The sequence below is a fragment of the Capra hircus genome, chromosome 3, assembly GCF_001704415.2.
Source record: "Capra hircus breed San Clemente chromosome 3, ASM170441v1, whole genome shotgun sequence".
In the NCBI taxonomy this organism is placed as follows: Eukaryota; Metazoa; Chordata; class Mammalia; order Artiodactyla; family Bovidae; genus Capra; species Capra hircus.
The window spans coordinates 84,875,370-84,894,374 of record NC_030810.1 but is presented as its reverse complement, the minus strand read 5'-3'; the positions used below and the strand labels follow the sequence as shown (position 1 = coordinate 84,894,374).

General features: G+C 38.5%; 1 protein-coding gene across 1 annotated transcript in view; it reads left to right on the top strand.

Annotated features, from left to right (window-relative positions):
• Positions 1-19,005, top strand: part of VAV3 (vav guanine nucleotide exchange factor 3) — a 429,462-nt gene that overhangs the window by 339,476 nt on the left and 70,981 nt on the right. The window contains exon 20 of the mRNA XM_005678013.3: positions 3,065-3,201. Coding sequence (XP_005678070.1) covers positions 3,065-3,201 — 137 coding nt within the window. The remainder of the gene's footprint in view (positions 1-3,064; positions 3,202-19,005) is intronic.

Sequence of the window (19,005 nt, the reverse complement as noted above, 5' to 3'; positions counted from 1 at the left end):
GAAAGGAATGCAAAAGGGCCTTTCGGAAAGCAACCATTCACCCCACTAGTACTGCAGAAGCCCTCCTCGCGCAGGCATCAGAGGCAAGGGGCAGACTGTCAGAATTCATTGTGTCACTGTGCCCTGGCTTCACTCCTTTTATCTTTTCAATCTCTGTAGCCCTGACAGGTCACCCTGAAACGGGATATGCTGGCCAACGAGAAATAAATAGCCAAAGATGATCCTAACTAGTGACCAAAAAATATAAATCCCATTATACTATACATTTATAACTCATCCCACTGAAAAGCATATGAGTCAAGTAAACATATCTGGCAAATCGGGTATGGCTGAATTCAGGCTAGTAGCAATCTCCTTTGACTATTACCTGGGCTCAACCATATTCTTGGCAAGGGTCACACAATTTTTGTTTAAGGAATGAGATCAGCAACATACCTTGTGCTTGTGTGCTACTCAATTAACTCAAATGAAGCTCATAACCAAGAAGAAAGTAATAGCGAAAAAAATAGAGTAAATGAAAAAATAAGGAATAAACAAGACTATGAAAACCAAGTCCATCATTCCAAAGACTGCCTAGTCCAAAGTAAATCCTAAGACTAGTACTTAGGTCTCATTATTTGACTGAAGTATATTAATATATGTACTATTTTCAGTTTTAAATATTTTGATTTTACTAGGTCATATGTTGTCAACATTCTAGTCCATTGAAAAGCATAAATAATTCAACATTGCTCCATACCTATTTCACAGCCTTTTTGTATAGCCTGGGCATTCTGGATTTTAATCCATAACCTATATTTGGTTGGTGAAATGTCATCAAACTTAATTTTTCTTATGACACACAAATTCGTGAAGTGTTCTATATTTTTTTTAAGTCTATGCATTTTCAATCATTTCTTCTTGAGAATGAGTAACTTGGGCACATCGGCAATAAGAGAATTGCTGCTCCCACCATTTCTCACATGGCTCTGCTGCTTTTTGTCCCTGTGGATCTTTCTCTACAGAGACCATTGCAGTGAAGGCCAGGGCCCTTCCTGTCATTCAACTGATCCCAGTATTTAAGGCCCACATCAGCTCTTTCAGGTTTAAAAACTCTTCTTTTTTGGTCTTCAGCTTTTATTTAAAAATTGACATAAAAACAAAATTATCAAGGGAGCCTACTGAACAAAATGCCTTTCTTGCCCTAGGAATGCTCAGTAAAACCGAGGCTTACTGCAAACCAAGGCTTACTCTGGCCCCTCAACATGGAATAATGATCATGCAAGCCATGCTGCATTTGAAAAATTCTATTTTAGCATCCTCTTCCATCTATTAAACTTCTAAATCTGTTTTGGTATGCATGGCATGTTTAGGTCTCATTTTATGTTAACCACAGTATCATAATAAAAAATGTAAAATAAGCTTTCTGTAGTCAATTATGGGTTTCCCTGGTGGCTCAGATGATAAAGAATTTGCATGCAGTACAGAAAACCTGGGTTTAATCTCTGGGTTGGGAAGATCCCCTGGAGGAGGGAATGGCCATCCTCTCCAGTATTCTTGTCTGGAGAATCCCAGGGACAGAGGAGCCTGGTGGGCTACAGTCCATGTGGTCGCAGAGTTGAACACAGCTGAGTGACTAATACATACACACACACAACTCAGGTATAGTATGTAAAGAGTGAGTCTGATAAACCCTTGACCGAGAAGAGTTCTTTCATTTTGGAAAAGACAATGTCTGCTGTTTGTTTAGAGTGCCACCGCCTTCTACCATCTGGCGGGGAAACTCCATGAGAGATGTGGGATCAAAGTCATCGCTTCGGGGTTCTGTGGCACAAGAACTGAAGCAAAGGGGAGATGTGGCAACTCAAAACACGTCTCGACAGTTACAGCCATTAAATGGGGTGCAGGGTGCATTGCTTTTCAGCCCTTCTGTCTTCTGATCAACTGGGCTGATAAGAAAGGGTTGAATAAAACTTGTCAGTTCTGTTTAGTTTATAGCCAGACTTGTTTTCTCCTCACCCCCTGCTGGGTGGTTATTAAGAAATGATTTGGGGGACTTTATTCAACCTTTGCTGGAGCATTTCATATAGACACACAGGTCCTTTTGAGGTAACCTGGACAGTTAGAACTGAATGACGGTCATTCATTCTCCTCTATTTAGTGCTACAGTTTCAACCAGTTATAGCATAACTGTGTCTAATCATTAGAATAAAAAGTCTTGAAGTGTAATAAACAATAGCTTCAGTCCTTCAATGTGCGACAGATACCGTGTTTTGCGCAATCAGCCTTGTTGGCAGGAGCAGTTTCACCTCCAGATGAAAAGGTGACTGGGATATGGTGCATTTGGAAGCCGTGTCGGTGCAGTCAGGCCTGGGTGCAATTGAAGCTGCTGTTCACAACAATAAAATTCCGAACTGAGGCCTTCATTGCCCATTCCAAGAAATACAACAAAAAGGGCTGGATCAGTATTTCAAGAGCTGTTGATACTATTGGCTTAGACACATTCCCTTTATTAGGTCTGTTTTGCAAGCCTAAATTTGAGCCTGAAGAATTTCTCCATATAAATGTCTTAAGTACTGCAGGGGCACATCCATCACCGTTTTTGTTTTGAATTACAAAGATAACCTTAAGATATGAGCCTTATACTGGGCAATGTGATACATACACAGAAAGGGTGAGCTTCCTTGGTGATGAAATCAGCCGATGCCCAAGAGGAAAGTAATAGGCAGAAAGGACAGAGTTGATGAAAAAATTGATTCTTTTCCATTAAACTATACGTGATGTGTTTTTTATGAAGTAGGCATCAGCTGAAAGAAATATTTTTTCAACTAAAAAGAGATTGATGGTGAGGGAGAGGAAAAATGTATAAGGAATCAGGGGATAAATATGTGTCTTATTTTATTACCATCTTAAATAATGAGAAACTTGAAAAGCATTCCATTGTGGTTACCTCGTATGTTTCGTTGGGCTTGGTGCTATTAAAACTCTTTAATGTTCCTAATGGCTTTTTTTTTTTTCAGAAGCGCATTTGGATTTCACACTTTGTTATTTTCATAATCCTAAGAGTTGTGTTGCTTATTTTCAGGTTTACCAAAGATGCAGGCTATTAGGAGCTACAGTGGAACACCGCCCCCCGCTCTTCATGAAGGACCCCCATTACACATTCAGGCAGGGGATACAGTTGAACTTCTGAGAGGAGATGCACACAGTCTGTTTTGGCAGGTACTGTTCACATTACAGTGTTTTAGATTTAACAGATGATTTATTACTTCTTGGAAATCAAAGCTATTGTCTTCAGAACTGATTGCATGCTTTCAGCTTCAGAAATTTTACATGACGTGAGGAAAAATATTTTTTATTAACCACCCTCAAATTTACCAGTGCTGAAGTGGCAGTGAGTGTTAGAACACTAAAGAAAATAGTATCTGTGCTCTGAATCAGAATTATCATTTGTATTAAAAATCCGTGCGTTGACAGCATTTTTTCCAAACCCAAGACTTTGGGTATGATCTAATTCACACAGTTCTAACATATTAGCACTTTACTTCAGGGGAACTACCAACTAGCTTTCCAGAGGCCATTGCTGGCCAGTTGTATCTACCCACAGTAATACCTGAAATTATCAGAGTATTTGCTCTGGGTATTATTTACAAAATAAGTAAATTGTGTCAAGTGAGCGAGTATGTTGATGTTTGCTGGTGATGAAATCTCTTGTCCATTAGCCTGCTTTGGTTCAAGGGTTTTGTTAAATGAGGTAAATATGGTAGAGTGTAATGATCGAATAGAGTTGGATGGTGGAACATTGCTGTTCATTAAATTATTCTGTATTTTCATGCATATGTTAGAAATACCTCCCAACAAACGTAAGGAGTGTTAAAAGTCTATTGTGAATTGAGGGAGAAAAGAGTGGGATCAACAGAAAGCTTAGCACATGAGTGAAGTTTTCTAGGGGTAAAGAGAGAGCAGAAAAGGATTGCTGGATAATAATCCATCATGTACATGTGTAAATGGTAGCTACTTTGTTTGCACAAAAGCATCTTATTGTCTGCCATCCTGTTACAGAAGAATGCCCCTAAGTTGAACAGTTAACTCCAACCACATATCAATTTCTATAGCCAGTGGCTTTTCTAGAGCTCCAGCAACCTTCTTAAGTATCCTACGCTTCTCATACCTAATTCTTCCCCAAAAAGGAAGAGAATGACAGACTCAGACTCTAACTCTTCTATGCACTCCTGCATTTCCCAACCCAATCACAAAACATGCCTGCTTGTGTATACATAAGATTTGTCTTATCTTATTCTTGGATATTCCATGCTCACATTACGTCAGTTGGCTCTTGACTGCTACATTTTCAACTTCATTCTCCCCACTGGCTCCTTTTCTACAGCTTACAAATATGCTCAGCCTCCTCCCAGCTTAAAGCACATGTAACTCCACTTTTTGTCTGGCTATGTCAGTCTTCCACTCCCTCTCATCTTCTCCTTCTCCTGTTCCCAAAGCTGATGAGAAAGTAGTCTGCACTCAGTCTCTGCCTCCTTATGGCCTATTTGTAATGCAGTTTCCTGCAGAAACTATTCCTACTTGAATTACTAATGCCATTAAAAAACAACTTTGCGATATATAATTAAATGCACATATTTAACGTGCAGTTGAATTTGATAAGTTTTGTCAAATGTACGTATAAGTGAAAGCATTGTTACAATCAAGATGATAAGATCAGCCCCAGAGTTTTTGTTTGCTGCTTCGTAACCTCTCCCCCATACCCCTAGTCTCCCTTAGGCCCTTTGTAACCTACTCCCTCATGCCCTTCCTTAACCCCACCAGGCAACCACAGTTCTGCTTTCAGACTATGAGTTTGCATTTTTCAGAATTTTATATAGGAATAGTATAGTACATATTCTTTTTTGTATGGCTTCTTTCACTTAACATTATTATCGTGAGTTAAACCATGTTGCTCTGTTTAACAGTTAGTGAAGTGAAAGTGAAAGTTACTCAGTCATCCGACTCTTTGCGACCCCATAGACTATACAGTCCATGGAATTCTCCAGGCCAGAATACTGGAGTGGGTAGCCTTTCCCTTCTCCAGGGGATCTTCCCAACCCAGGAGTCAAACCCAGGTCTCCCACATTGCAGGAAGATTCTTTACCAGCTGAGCCATAAGGGAAGCTCAAGAATACTGGAGTGGGTAGCCTATCCCTTCTCCAGGGGATTTTCCCGACCCAGGAGTCAAACCAGGGTCTTCTGCACTGCAGGCGGATTCTTTACCAACTGAGCTATGAGGGAAGCCTCGATAATTCTATCATTTTTTAAAAGCACTTTATTGTCATTTGATTGATATATAAAAAGCTATACATGTTTAATGCATGCAGCTTGAGCTTGGAGGTAAGTATATATTCTTGAAACTATTACCACAATTTATGCCATAAACATATCCATCACTTCTAAAAGTTTTCTCCTATCCTATCTTATTTATTTTGTGGTTAACAACATTAACATTTGGAAGTAATGATGCTAAAGCTGAAGCTCTAGTACTTTGGCTACCTCATGCGAAGAGCTGACTCATTGGAAAAGACTCTGATGCTGGGAGGGATTGGGGGCAGGAGGAGAAGGGGACGACCCAGGATGAGATGGCTGGATGGGATCACGGACTCGATGGACGTGAGTCTGAGTGAACTCTGGGAGATGGTGATGGACAGGGAGGCCTGGCGTGCTGCGATTCATGGGGTCGCCAAGAGTCGGACACGAATGAGAGACTGAACTGAACTCAACTGAACTACCTTCTTAGCAAATGTTTAAGTATATAGTACAGTATTACTAACTGTAAACTCTGTGTTGTATAGTAGAACTCTAGGACTTATCCATGTTCCATAACTGAAACTTACATCCTTTGATTACTTCTTCTGCATTTTCTCCTTCCCCCAGGCTTTGGCTACCCCTATCCTACTCTCTGCTTCTTTGAATTTGACAATTTTTGATTGCTTATGTAAGTATAGCCAGGACTTGGAAGCAAACTAAATATTCATCAATGGATGACTGAATAAATGAAAATCTGTTATATAACATAGGGCAATACTATTCAGTCTTTGAAAAGAGGGAAATGCTGCCATATACAAAAATGTGGAAGAATTTGAGTGACATAATGCCAAGTGAAATAAGTTCTTTTTATTGTTGTTGATTGTTCTAGGTATGGGTATAGCACAGTTTATCCATTAGGCTGCTGAGGGGCTTTCAGGTTATTACTGTTTGGGGCTGTTACAAACAAGGTGCTGTGAACATTTAAGTATAAGTCTTTGTAGGAACACATACTTTTCATTTTTCTTAGGTAAATACTGAAAGTCAAAGTGTTAGTTGCTCAGTCGTCACCGACTCTTTGCAACCCCATGGATTGTAGCCACCAGGTCCCTCTGTCCATGGGATTTCTCAGGCAAGAATACTGGAGTGGGTTGCCATTTCTTTCTCCAGGGGATCTTCCTGACCCAGGGATCAAACCCAGTTCTCCTGCATTGCAGACAGATTCTTTATAATCTGAGCATGGGGATGCCCCATGATACTGAATACTGAAAGATCATAATTAGACATATGTTTAATTTTTTAAGAGACTGCCAAACTGTTTTTCTAAGTAACTTTATCCTGTTACAGTTCCACCAGCTGTGTAAGATATTTCTAGGTGCTGCGTAGCCTCACCAGTTTTGCCGTATGGTCAGTTTTCCTAGATTTGTTGTAACAGGTGTGTAGTATCTTATTGTGGTTTTGGTTTACATTTCCCTGACTGCTGATATTAAGCATCTTTTTCTGTGCTTATTTACCATACGTAAAACCTCACTGATGTTCTAATATTTTGTCAAATTTTTTAATGAGCTGTGAGCTTTTAATCATTGAATTTTGAGAGTCTCATAGATTTTGGATACAAATCCTTGATAAATTAGATTCTTTCCATATATTTTGTCCTACCCTGTGGCTTGCCTTTGTACTACCTTAATAATGTTATTCATAGAGCAGAAGTGTTTACTTTTGATGTTACCCAATTTGTTAATTTGTTCCTTTGTGAATCACACTATGAGCATTGTAAATATCTTAAGAAATCCTTGCCTTCCCCAAGGTTACAAAGATGTTTCCCTGTGTTTTCTTCTAGAAGCTTTATAGTTTTAAGTTTTATATTTAGGTTTATGATGTTGAGCTATTTTTATATATGGTAATTAAAGAGGTTTTTTTTTTTTTTCTGCATATGGATTCAGTGTGTTCCAGCACCATTTGTTTGTTCTTCTAAAATGATTTTATTTATTTATTTGGCTGTGCCAGGACTTCATTTCTTTGCAAGGGCTTTCTCTAGTTTTGGTGAGCAGGGGCTACTCTTTATTGCAGTACACTGGCTTCTCATTGTGGTGTCTTCTCTTGTTGCAGAGCACAGACTTCAGCAGCTGCAGCATTCGCGCTCAGTTATTACAGTGTATGGATTCCAGGGCAAGCGGGGTTCAGTAGCTGCAGCTCATGGGCCCTAGAGCAGCAGGCTTCAGTAATTGCAGTCTGTGAGCCCAGAAGCTGTGGTGCACAGCCTTAGTTCCTCTGCACGTAGAATCTTCCTGGACCAGGAATCAAACCCGTGTCCCGTGCACTGGCAGAAGGATTCTTATCCACTATGTGACCAGGGATTCTTGTCACCAGCACCATATGTTGAAAATCATTTCTTCACTGGATTGCCTTGCATTTTGTAGAAAACCATTCGTATCTGTGTAGCTCTGTTTCTGGTATCTTTGTTCTACTGGTCGCTTTCTTCATCTGTATACCGTTACAATGATATTTTAATTTTTGCAATTACTAGTAAGTCTTGAAATTAGTGTTAGTCCTCCACGTGTTTTGTTTTGTCCAAAGATGTTGTGGCTATCTTAGGTGCTTCACATTTCATGTGAATTTTAGAATGTCTTGAAAATTTCACCAATAAGAGCTTACTTGTATTTTGATTTGGATTGTATTTGTAGATCAGTACTGGAGAATTGACATTTTAACAACGTTGAATTTTCTGAGTACTGTTCGTAGTATGTCTCTCCGTTTATTTAGGTCTTTAGATTCTCAGCAGTTCTGTCATTGTCAGAGCAGAAGATATGTACCCTCTGTGTCATATTTATCTATGATTATTTCATATGTCATTTTGATGCTATTATAAATGGTAGTTTTAAATTTATAATTTATACTGTTTATTGCTAATACATAGAAATAAATTGATTTTTGCAAATTGATCTTTTATCCTAAAACCTTGTTGAACTCACATTAGTTTTAGTAGCTTTTTTTCTATAGATCCCAGCAGATTTTTTAAAAAAGACAATCAGGTTAAAAATGAATAAACGGGTTTTTCTTCCTTTGCCATGTGGCTGCCTTCTATGTCTTCTTCCTGCCATGTGTTGAATCAGTTCAGTCGCTCAGTCGTGTCTGACTCTGCGACCCCATGAATGGCAGCACGCCAGGCCTCCATGTCCATCACCAACTCCCGGAGTCCACCCAAATCCATGTCCATCGAGTCGGTGATGCCATCCAACCATCTCATCCTCTGTCGTCCCCTTCTCCTCCTGCCCTCAATCTTTCCCAGCATCAGGGTCTTTTCAAATGAGTCAGCTCTTCACATCAGGTGGCGAAAGTATTGGAGTTTCAGCTTCAACATGTGTTGAATGGAGGTAGTTAAAATAAAAAAAAAGTGCATTCCTGCTTTATTTCTCTATCTATCTGTTTATTTACTGCACTGTGTGGCATGTGGGATCTTACTTTCCTGATAATGGATTGAACCTGTGCCCCCTGCATTGGAAGGCAGAGTCTTAGCCACTGGACCACCCAGGGAAATCCCAATCCTTGCTTTATTTTTTATCTTAGGAAGAAAGCATTGAATCCTTTACCATTAGATATTGGGTTATCCGCAGTTTTTGTAGATGCACTTCATCAGGTTGAGGACATTTCCTTCTAGTCCTGGTTTGCTGAGAGTTTTTATCAGTAATGAATGTTTGATGTTGTTGTTTGTTGTTGCAGTTCAGTTACTAAGTCATGTCTGACTCTTTTAGACCCCATGGATTGTAGCCTGCGAGACTCCTCTGTAATCCCCTGGAGTTTCCTCAAATTCCTGTCTATCGAGTCATTGATGCAATCCAACCATCTCATCCTCTGCCACTTCCTTCTCCTTTGCCTTCAATCTTTCTCAGCACCAGGATCTTTTCCAGTGAGTTGACTTTCTGCATCATGGCCAAAGTATTAGAGCTTCAGCATCAGTCCTTCCAGTGAATATTAAGAGTTGATTTCCTTTAGGATTGACTGGTTTGATCTCCTATCCACAGGACTCTGGAGAGTTTTCTCCAACACCACAATTCAATTCAAAAACACCAATTCTTCGGCCCTCAGCATTCTTCATGGTCCAACTCTCACATCCATACATGGCTACTGGAAAAATCATAGCTTTGACTATATGGACCTTGTTGGCAAAGTAATATCTCTGCTTTTTAATATATTATGTCAGAGCTTTTCTTCCAAGGAGCAGTTTTCATTTAATTTCATGGCTGCAGACTGTCTGCAGTGATTTTGGAGCTCAAGAAAATAAAATCTGTCACTGCTTCCACTTATTCCTCTTCTATTTGCCATGAACTGCTGGAGCTAGATGCTATGATCTTCATTTTTTGAATGTTGAATTTTAGGCCAGCTTTCACTTTCTCTCCTCTTTCACCCTCATCAAGGGGCTTTTTAGTTCCTCTTCCCTTTCTGCCTTTAGACTGATGTCATCTGCATATTTGAAGCTGATGACATTTCTCCTGGCAATCTTAATTCCAGCTTGTGATTCAACCAGGTGGCATTTCACATGATGTAGTCTGCATATAAGTTAAGTAAGTAGGGGGATAATATATAGCCTTGACATACTCCTTTCCCAATTTTGAACCAGTCTGTTGTTCCATGTCTGGTTCTAACTATTGCCTCTTCACCCACATACAGGTTTCTCAGGAGACAGGTAACGTGGTCTGGTATTCCAGTCTCTCTAAGAATTTTGCACAGTTTGTAGTGGTCCACACAGTCAAAGGCTTTGCATAGTCAATGAAAGAAAAATAGATGTTTTCCTGGAATTCCTTTGCTTTCTCCATGATCCAGTGAATGTTGGCAGTCTGTTCTCTGGTTTGTCTGCCTCTTCAAAATCCAGCTTGTACATCTGGAAGTTCATGGTTCATGTACTGCTGAATCCTAGTTTGAAAGATTTTGAGCATAACCTTGCTAGCATGTGAAATTGTACGGTAATTTGAACATTGTTAGGCATTGCCCTTCTTTGAGATTGGGATGAAAACTGACCTTTTCCAGTCCTGTGGCCACTGCTGAGTTTTCCAAATTTGCTGACATATGTAGTGGAACACTTTAACAGCATCATCTTTTAGCGTTTTAAATTTTAATAGTTCAGTTGGAATTCTGTCACCTCCACTAGCTTTGTTTGTAGTAATGCTTCCTAAGGCCCAGATGTCTTCACATTCCAGGATGTCTGGCTCTAGGTGAGTGACCATACCATCAGGGTTATTCGAGTCATTAAGACCTTTTTTGTATAGTTCTCCTGCATAAATTGGATGTTAGACTTTGTTAAATGCCCTTCCTGCATCAACTGAAATGATTTTATACTTCTTCTTTTTTGTTAATATGAATTACATTGGTTTTCAGATGTTAGTCTTGCTTTCCTGAGATAAACCCCAGTTAGTAATGATACATTGTCCTTTTTATTGTTATGTTTTGGTAATGTCTTTGTCTGGGTTTGGTAATAGTTTAATACTCAAAGAATGAATTGAGAACTATTGTCTTAAATTTTCTGAATCATTACTGTTATTTCCTCATGAAGTGTTTTATAGAATTTACCAAGAAAACTATCTAGGCCTGGAGTTTGCTTTGTAGGAAGATTTTTTTTTAAATTACAAATTCAACTCCAGGATTTTTTTAAAATTACAAATTCAACTTCTTTAGTAAATACATGTCTTTTAGGTTATACATTTCATTCTGAGGGAGCTTTGCTATTTTGTGTGTAGAATATGCAGTGTCATCTCTCTCATTTCTGCAGTTGATAATTTGTGACTTCTTTATTTCTGGTCAGTCTAACTACAGGCATTCCTTGGAGATACTGCAGGTTTGGTTCCAGACCACTGTGATAAAGCAAGTCACACAAAGTTTTTAGTTTCCCAGTGTATATAAAAGTCATGTTTACATAATACTGTAGTCTGCTAAGTGTGCGTCAGCATGTTTAAAGAAGTGTTCATATCTTAGTCAAACCTTAATTATTTTACTGCTAAAAAGTGGTATCCTCTGAGCCTTCAGTAAGTCACAGTAGTAACATCAAAGGTCACTGATTACAGATCACCAGACAAATCTAATAATAATGGGAAAATTGGAAATATTGAGAGAATTATCAAAAGGTGACACAGATGCATGAAATGAGCAAATGCTGTTGGAAAAATGGCACCGACTGAACTGTTTGACATAGGGTTGCCATAAACCTTCTATTTGTTAAAAAAACACCATTATCTGCAAAGCACAATAAAGTGAAGAACAATAATAAGGTATGCCTGTAACTAATATGAATTTTGTTGATCTTTTTGCAGAACCAGCAGTTGGCTTCACTGGTCTCTCTGTTATTTTTCTGTTTCCCATTTCATTGATTTCTGCTCTGGTCTGGTTTGTGTCTAGTATTTTTGCCTTAAGCATCTTTGCCACAATCATTGTTGCCTCATAACTAATTGGCCACAAGGCACTCTTGCCATAAAACATGAAATAATGAAAAATAAAATGTGTGTAGTAGACTCATGACCATACAATGCAAATAACTGGTTTTATGTTGTGAGCTGTCCCTAAGCACTTGCTTGCATTCTTTTGTTCATTATGTTCGTGTGTGTGTGTGTGTGTGTGTGTGTATATACATATATATACATTTGTTGATTTGTCCCCTTGTTTGGCATCACACTTTTTCTTTTTTCACTAAAATTTCTTCCTTCATTAGGAGAGAGATCAGTCTCCAAACAATAGGATGCATGTTTTTTTGTACCTGAGGTTTATATCGTGAAAGCCTCTGAACTGTTCCTTATTCTTGGTATATTGTCACATGTCTGTTGGCAGGTATTCCAAATTTCTAGGGGAAATGTGATTTCAACTCTTTATCTTTGAGATCCTCAGCCTCTTTCTCCTCCAATGTAGTGTGTTTCAAAATAGGAAACAACTCTTGGGACAAATCAGCATCATCTGTCAGCTGGATAGGGTCATCATTAACAGTTGCTGATATGTTAGAAAAGCTTAACACATCTCAACCAGTTGAAATGCAACAGCCAAACCAAAAACTGTCAACCAATTATATTATCTTTGTCACAGAGTTGCCTTATGACCAGTTAGTTATGTGGCAAAAATGTTTACAACAAAAATGCTTACAACAAACATACCTGGAACTAGTCTATTACATCCTTTCTTCTTATGATTTTGAATTTAATTTGTTCTTAATTTTCTAGTTTCCTAAGATAGAATATTTGCTCCTTGACTGGATAACTTTTCCTAATGTAGACATTTAGCACTTTAATTTTCTAAGTACTACTTTTGCTGCCTGCCTCCAAATTTTGGTATATTTGGTATTTTTATTTTAAATTAGTTCAGAATATTTTCTGATTTCCCTTTCACTTTTTATGGGTTATTTGAGGTGCATTATTTAGTTTCCAGGTATTTGGGATTTCCCAGATACATTTGTTCTTAATTTCTGATTTAATTCTGTATCATAAGAGAAAATGGGGCCTCCCTGGTGGCTCAGTAGTAAAGAATCTGCCTGCCAATGCAGGAGACATGGGTTCAATTCCTAGGTCAGGAGGATCCCCTGGAGAAGGAAATGGCAACCCACTCTAGTATTCTTGCCTGGAGAATCCCATGGACAGAGGAGCCTGGTGGACTATAACCATGGAGTCACAAAAGAGTCAGACACAACTTAGCAACTAAACAGCAAAAGGAAATAGTTTGTATGACTTAAATCATTTTTAATTTATTAACAATTATTTTATGGCCCAGAAAGTCATCTATCTTGAGAGATGTTCTGTGTAAAACTGAAAAGAAAGTGTATTCTACTTTTTGGAGTGAGATGTTCTACAAATACTAATTAAGTCCAAGTCATTGGTAGTGTTGTTCAAGTGTTCTATATCCTTATTGACTGACGACATTACCATCCAGTCCATCTACCACCCTATACTCAAGCCTGGCATCTTGGTATACTCTCTATGCCTTCCTTTCTCTTGCCCCGCTCCATACCTCTTTCGTCATCAGATACTCTTCATTTTATCCTCTGATAGCTCTCACTGCATTTCTTCCTCTCGCCATCTCTGTCACTCTCTCCTCTCCAATCAGCTGTCGCCTGACATCTGAGATCACCTTCTAGCCAGTCTTGTCACCTCCAGAATTTGTCCTCCTGTTCCCTTCCCACCACAGCAAAGTTCAAATGCAGTTAATTACATAATCCCTTGCTAAAGTCTTCCTGTGCCTTCCTTTGACCATACTGGCCCACGTTTCTTAGTTGGAATGGAAGTGTTTGTGAACCTGAGGATCCATGATCAGTAGCGGCCTGCTTCTCTGATCTCATCTTTCACGGTGGCCCACGTGTTGTGTGCCCTCTGTCCCTCAGGGCACCCCTTCCTGCCTCTGCTTCAGCTCACCAGGAGCCCTCTTTGTGAAGGCTTTCAGGTCCCATCTACTTTTGTCCTCCTAGTTCTATTTCCAGCTGATTTGGACAGAATTCCCTCTTGTGGCAATAATAATGACAACAATAGCACCAATGAGTAATGGCCATTAATCCTTTTTTTAATGTAAAGGTTAGAGTTCTAAGCATGCTTTATGTATATTAACACATACAGTGTGGACAAAAATTCTATAAAATTAATACTATTATTTTCCCCATTTTATAAATGAGTGAACTAAGACACTGTGAGGTTCAATAGCCTGTGGTAGGTCTTGCAGTTTTTTTCTTGGGTAGCCAAGTGTAATGCACTGGGTGAAGGGAACTGCTCTAAATAGGCCTTCAGTGCAGTTGTGAGGTGAGGAGGGAGGGGAAATATTCTATAGTTCTATGATTAGATCTCATTTTTTAGTGAGCTTTTGCTCTGGATGATAAACTTCACAAATGTGTGTGTGTGTATGTACACACATACACATTCATAAGGTTTCTTTATCCCTGCTAAGGTGGAACAGAATGGCTGTAGAGGACTGGAGTTGAGTATTTTCCTTCCCCAGGTCAGCTAGGCTCTGATAATACCCTAGCAGGTTGTATGCTGGTTGACTAGTTTCCTCTGAGGGCAGGCATTGTTAAGAGGGGAATGCCTCTTGCCCTCCCCCTGCATGAAGCCAAGAGGAATTTTTCTCCCATAATTCTGTGGGAATCTGGTTGAGCTTCCTAAAGCAAGTTTTAAAATATGATGGGGTTACCCCAGTGACTGGGCTTCTCGAGTTTTTTTTTAACCCTTATGGTTGTCAACAGTGAGCACCAGCAATTTGTTAAATGTGCTCAGTCACTCAGTTGTGTCCAACTCTTTTTGTGTCTCCATGAACTGCAGCCCAGCAGGCTTCTCTGTCAATGGAATTTCCCAGGTAAGAATATTGGAGTGGGTTGCCATTGCCTACTTCAGGTTATCTTTCCAACCCAGGGATCAAGCCTGCATCTCTTGTGTAGGGGAGTGGGTTCTCTACCACTGAGCCACCTGGGAAGCCCGAATTTGTCATCTACAGTGCAGGTTTTTCTGCCCTGGCACTGGGTCTTGCAGTAGTTTCTGCTGGTGAGTCTCTCCTGTACGTAGTGACTTCTTGCATTTGCTTGTTTGTCCTTCTAGCGTTGGGGACCAAGGCGTGTCCTTTGCCCTCCCCTCTCTTAAGGATTCAAGAAGAGTTGTTTATTTTTCAGCCCATTCAGCTTCTTTAGTGTTACGATGGAGGGACAAACTGGAAGGCCCAGAATTCTCTTACTAAATTGTATTACCTTCTGCTGTTCTCTGTAGATGATAAGAAAGGCATTATTGTCATTTCCTTTCAGCAGCCTGGAAACATTAAGTGTTTCTAATATGATGGGATAATGGCTTTGGAAACTCTCAGGAGAAATGAGAACCACCGGATGACAAAATGTGTATATCTGTAGAGGGGAGGACATATGATAGTAGTGAGAAAGGCTAATGTCTAGAACAGAAGAAAACAATTACCCCAATTAGTTCAGTTGAGCAGGTGTGTATTGAGCTAATACACAATAGTCAATAATAGTCTGGGTTGAGCCCAGGCATGAAGACATTGTATGGAATCCCAGATAAATTTAATATGAACCACTGACCAGATGATCTAATTTGTAAGATTCTATGGTAGTTAGGGTATTATCCCCAGTGAACTATTGGGTCATTTATAGTAAGCTAACTTACAGTTGGTGTTAAAATGAACTCAAGTGTTTTGACTCTGACAGTTACCAAATGAAGGGTGTAGTTTCAAAGAGTTTGTGTACTATGAAAATATGCTTGCCACAACCTTCATACTAACTTTACATATTTTTTTCTGATTCAGAAGGCACTTCAGATCTTGCAATGCCTTAAGACTCATGATAAAATCATCTTTTGTTTTATAGGCTATACATATGAGAGGTACTATAGGACACTGGCCTGAATTGTATACTTACTTGGTGGCATGAATCTAGAGTAACATATTTTTTAAATTTCTGAAAACAACTCTTTCCTCCTGTTGGGTCTAATAGATGACTGGTTTCTAACCCTGTGTCCTTAGTGATCTGTATAATGGTCAAAACTCAGGATAAGGTAAGGTAGCTGGTTTCCATTTTTAAGTTTTTGTGAATTAAATCATTTTGTTATAAATATGTCTAGAGTTAAATGTTGAAGATATTAATCTAGAATCTCTATTGGGATGTTACATTGACTTTGCATTTGAATTCCTAAAATGTCTTTTTTTTTTTTTTTTTTACTAGTTAAGTGCTTTGGCTTATTTGGAAATCTTCAAGAAATTATGCTTTCTAAACTGTCTTTTCATCTTTTTTTTTTTTCAAGTGAGTTACTTCAGTCATTAGTGTAGAAAGTTGGATTTTATTGTAGACTGTCATGTTTTCTACATACTCTATGTCCAAAGAATACAAATTATCCTCCACTATCTATCCGGAACTTTTTGTTTGAATAGCTGTTAGTCTAGTCTGTATTATTATTATAACAACAGTAATTTCTAGTGCTATTGAAGTGAGTGGGCTGTTGGCATTTTCATTATAACTTCTTTCAAACAATGAGTTGCCATTGAGCTATAAAAATGTTCTCTGTTCAGTCTTTGCATTGAAGGGATTCATTTTCACAGCCTTTTCTTTGTTGTTGTTTTTTTTCTCTTTTTCTTTCCTTGAGAGTTCTATAAAATTATCTTCAAGTGAAATGAATATAAAATAGGAAGTTGGTCATTTAGGGTATGTTCTCTGGTGCAGGTGTAAGGCACAGTTTTTACTGAGTGTAACATATGGAACAATCCTGATCGTGGCGTTGGGCTGGCGATAAACTTGTTGCAGTATGTGATAATAAAGGCTTAATAACTGAGCACATCCTTCAGGCTGAAAGAGATTTTTCATATTGGGAAATTTATTTTCCCAGAAAAGATACAAATTGTACTTATCAGAGAGGGCAAGAGTGAGAAATAGGCGAATAAAAGTCCTGCCATGCCATCTATGGTATCCATTACAATCCAGTGCTTTTTATGTGTTTTCTTCTTAGGATTCTCATTGTCTTAAGCTTTAGTCTGTGTCCTATATCATGGGGTTTTATTTGCTTCATTGTCATTTATGAATACCCAAGTGTTCCACAGGGAGAATTTTGTAAGCTAATTGGAACCAAAAGGCAATTAGAAGCAGTAGAACTGTAATCAGTGTGCCAAAAATATATATTTTTATCCACAATAAAAGTTAAATAACCTAGAAAATAGTTGTGATACTTCACACTTACAAATCTTGCATCTACATGATCTTTATTCTAAGGAGTGAAAATGTTTTTACACGCATTCTGATTAATTCACAGAAATCTGCATAAAGAAGGTAAGTTTTAACTGTGGTTTTTAAAGGGCCAAACTCATTATCCATTTACCGGGTGGCATTTGCAGAATTAAAATTAGACTCTCTTCCAGACTTCTGGTCTGCTACTTCAGTTCTATATGTTAGACCATCCTTTGTTTTAGGAGAGTCCCTTGTAATTTTTAACACCTTTAAGGAAAACACATTTTTTAAAGGCAGTTTAGTTCTGTTTTGGTAGAACAAGCAGGAAACAAAACATTGCTCTATGTAGTTTCTGCTTTTTAAGTTGTTTTAGCTCTTTGCCTCAAAGGAAAGAATAAAAAGTCAGAAAATAAGTTGAGCTTCGGGAAATTCTCAAGAGGAGGGAAGCATTTCTACTCAGTCTGAGACTGGAGGCAAGGAGCCTGGAGTGGGACTGGCTATGGGCCGCAGGTGTTAAATGCCCCTGCAGCACCTTGACCCTGGTCTTAGCTCACCTTGACCCTGGTCATAGTTTACCTTGTCAAGAAATTTTGCTTCCCACATGGCTGCTATATTTAGTGTTCAAACATACAACAATCCAGGCGATATTTTCTCACAAGTTCATTTTTCTCTTGTTCTAACCTGAAAAATAAAAAAAGGATTCAGTTGAAGGGATCTTGTTCATAGAAGACATCCTTTCTCAAACCTTTGGTCATATTTTACCTTCTGCCTGAAATTTCCTTTTTACCCCCATTCTCTTAGATAATATTTCATTCCCATCGGTACTCAATTTGGTGGGTCACCTTCTCTGAACCAAAAGGGCTTCTTCTATTTTGTAACTCATCATACTGTACCCTAGTGGTTTACTTATCCTTCTCCCTGCCCAGATAGATCTCTCCCAGAAAGATAAGAACCATGGTTTTCATATTCTCATCTCTAGTGCTTCCAATAAAAGAGGTCCATGGGTTTAGAATGAAACTGTTTAGAGCTCTTATTTCCACAGTACATATGTTATTAACTTAAATTATACTTTATACTGTTATTTGAAAAATATTCATCTTTTCAGATTTAAATTTATCTTTGTTCTCCCAGAATAGTCATAAAACTATTTAACCTTGTATCCTCAAATTTTTTACTTAAATAATGGGAATGTTAATACTTTAAGTGACTTATAAGGGTATTGCTACTGTAAAAATCATAGGGACTTGAAAGAAAATTGAAAAAGAAAAAAATATTTCTGTATAATTGTTAGTGATTCTGAAAGATATGCTTCATTTTTTAGAAAGGAAAAAATGCTTATCAGTTTGGTTTTGAAAAAATTTTTTAAATTTCATCTTCCCCATATTTAATATCAAGAGTCCTCCAAATACACACAGGTTCATAGAAGACCACTCTGCTCTCCCAATTTTGATACCCAATTCTTAAAATTCTTTTATTAGATATTAAATGTTTAACTTCATAATTAGATAAAAGCACAAATGATAAATTCTGCAGGAGACAGTTAATATAAACAGGATAAAATGATGAGCACTTTCTTCACAGCAGGTTTGGACCAGGAAGGCCTTAGATACATCAAGGAGAGTGAGAAGAAAACAGACTTTGCCTAGGGAATGGTGTGCTTACCTGTGGGAACTGTTGCCCTTTTGTTCTTTTTGTAAATTAATTTATTTTAATTGGAGGCTAATTACTTTACAATATTGTAGTGGTTTTTGCCATACATTCACGTGAATCACCCATAGGCCCCCCATCCTGAACCCTCCTCCCACCACACCCCTCCATCCCATCCTTCAGGGTCATCCCAGTGCACCAGCCCTATCTCATGCATCGGACCTGGACTGGCAATAGGTTTCACATATGCTACTACACATGTTTCAGTGCTATTCTCTCAGATCATCTCACCCTCGCCCTCTCCCACAGAGTCCAATAGTCTGTTCTTTACAGCTGTGTCTCTTTTGCTGTCTCATGTATAGGGTCATCGTCACCATCTTTCTACATTCCATATACATGCATTAGTATACTGTATTGGTGTT